The sequence below is a fragment of the Triticum urartu genome, chromosome 5A (genome assembly GCF_056163025.1).
Source record: "Triticum urartu cultivar PI428250 chromosome 5A, HENAU_Tu73, whole genome shotgun sequence".
NCBI classification, from domain to species: Eukaryota; Viridiplantae; Streptophyta; class Magnoliopsida; order Poales; family Poaceae; genus Triticum; species Triticum urartu.
The window spans coordinates 383,379,235-383,381,720 of NC_141877.1; the positions used below are offsets into that span (position 1 = coordinate 383,379,235).

At 40.8% G+C, this 2,486-nt stretch overlaps 1 protein-coding gene across 1 annotated transcript; it reads left to right on the forward strand.

Annotated features, from left to right (window-relative positions):
- Window positions 1-358: 358 nt before the first annotated feature.
- LOC147971483 (uncharacterized) lies at window positions 359-1,844 on the forward strand. The gene is made up of 2 exons (XM_087522786.1): window positions 359-586; window positions 690-1,844. The coding sequence occupies exon 2, from the start codon at window positions 1,080-1,082 to the stop codon at window positions 1,842-1,844; it is 765 nt and encodes a 254-aa protein (XP_087378912.1). The 5' UTR covers window positions 359-586; window positions 690-1,079.
- Window positions 1,845-2,486: the final 642 nt, after the last annotated feature.

Below are 2,486 nucleotides of genomic sequence, written 5' to 3' on the forward strand. Positions count from 1 at the left end.
CAATAGGTGAACATCGAAGGGGCGTTGGCCATTGAAGATGCAACCATTTCGGTGCTTCCAGTACCACTAGGTCGTGAGCATGATGATGGAGGAGAGCCCATGACGATGTGAGGTAGGGGCATGGGAGCAAGTGGAAGTCCACTAGTTCGGGAAGAGTTTCAACCGATTGGAGAACAAATGGTTCGTATGAGAACAAATGGCTGTTGATGAGTCTCATGATGCATCCGTTAGAGAACAAATGGCTGTCATTATCAGGTTTTTGAACATAAAGGGATATATTTTGGAAAGGTTACTTGCTGTCAAGCATGTAGTGAACACCACATCCGCTTCTCTCAAAAGATCCTTGGATGAAGTGTTTGCTACCCATGGATTATCCATGTCTAGATTGAGAGGGCAAGGCTATGATGGCACCTCAAATATGCGTGGGCAACTAAATGGCTTAAAAAATCTGGTGCTAGATGAAAATCCACATGCGTTTTATGTTCACTGTTTTGCCCATCAGCTTCAATTAGTGATTGTGGCTGCTGTGAAGGGTATCCTAACTGCTAGTGATTTCTTTGGATATGCAAATATGGTTGTAACCATGGTTAGTATATTTTATAACTCATTGAATATTCAAGTGATGACTTATACTTTACAATGATTTTGATTTCTTGCTGACTTGTACTTTGCAATGCTTTGATCTGTAGGTCAGTGCTTCTTGTAAAAGAAAAGATGCATTATTACAGAAGCATCATGAAAATATTGTGTGGCAATTAGAAAATGGGGAGATTCTTAAAGGAAGAGGCAAACATCAAGAGGCAACTTTAGCAAGACCTGGTGATACGCGATGAGGATCTCACCATAGGACATTGATTCGGCTTTATCAAATGTGGGATTCGGTGATTCAAGTGCTACATGCTATTTCTCATGATGGGGAGGAGGCGGGTGATAGAGGCAAAGCATCATGTTTGATGAAATCTATGGAGGTCTTTGAATTTGTTCTGATCTTACATTTGATGCTTAAAGTGCTTGATTTGACTAATGACTTGTCACAAGCATTGCAACAAAAGGATTAAAACATAGTAAGTGCAACAAACATGATTGTGTCTGTTAAAAGTTTATTACAACAGCTAAGAGATGACGGATGGGAGGCACTTTTGGCGGCTGCCACTTTGTTTTGTATTAAAAGGGAGATACCAGTGCCTAGTATGGATGAGAATATACCAGCAAGGGATTACCCAAGGAGTTCCCGCAAAATGGTTAGTTGCTTCCATCAGTACAAAGTTGAAATATTCAATGAGGTTCTTGATAGAAACATAGCTGAGATGAATAACCAGTTCAGCGAAACTTCAACAAGGTTATTGATATGCATTGCTAGTCTAGATCCTAGAGACTCATTTAGCAGATTTAATCATGAGAACCTACTTGAGCTTGCATCTATGTACTCAGTCGAGTTCGATCCAGAAGAACAATATCATTTGGATGGTCAGCTCAAGATATACACTGATATGATGAAAAGGTCTGATGTTTTTTGCAGTTGCGGCAGTCTCGCTAATCTTGCTCTCAAGTTGGTTGAAACTAAGGAACATTTACACTTTCCTTTGGTTTACCGACTCATCACACTTGCTTTGACTTTGCCGGTAGCGACGACATCTGTTGAAAGAGTTTTCTTAGCCATGAATATCATTAAGACAGATTTGAGAAATAAGATAGCTGATGATTGGTTGAATGATCTGATGATATGCTATGTAGAGCGAGATATATTTGCTGGAATTGATGACAAGAAGATCATAGAACATTTTCACAGCTTGAGAGACCGTAGAGGCCATCTACCAAACCCTCCCCGTATACTTACGACTTAGGGTAAATACTTTTGTTATCTGATTCAAACTATTTCCTTACTTGTTCCAATACATGTATTGATATTAGCTTGTTCACCTGTTGTAGGTATCTATTAGTCATGGAGTTGGACATTTTGGGCCATGGAATGAATTATTCAAGCAGCGGGAGTCCAAGTTAGTAGTTATGTGTGAAGTTTATGTTATATTTTGTGATTTTGGGTGGTTACAACCTAGTTCTCGAGAATCTTGAAGTGTTCTTAATTATTGGTCATGTAAATTTTCGAGTGCATCTAGCTTCATATTTGAATTTTATGAGATTTGGTTCAGCGGACTTGCATTCGTCAATCAAATTTTTTATTCCTTCAATGTTTCACTCCGGCTAAGTTCAATTCCTGGATCCGCCACTGAAGGGGCATGAGCGTGGATTGGCACCATTAAAGAATTTCGTGCCATACATGTCAAGAGAAGGGGAAATCTACGAGAAGATGGTGCATCTCCTTAGGGACCTGATCACAGAGTAAGCAGAAATCATCATGGGGAAGCCCTCGACGGTGAAGCCAGTCTAACAATGGCCCTCCAAGGCCAACCAAGTGAAGACCTTGACCCGCGGTGGCCGGGGGGGGGGGAGTCTTCTAGGAGAGCCACCAATGAGGGTACGGTAGG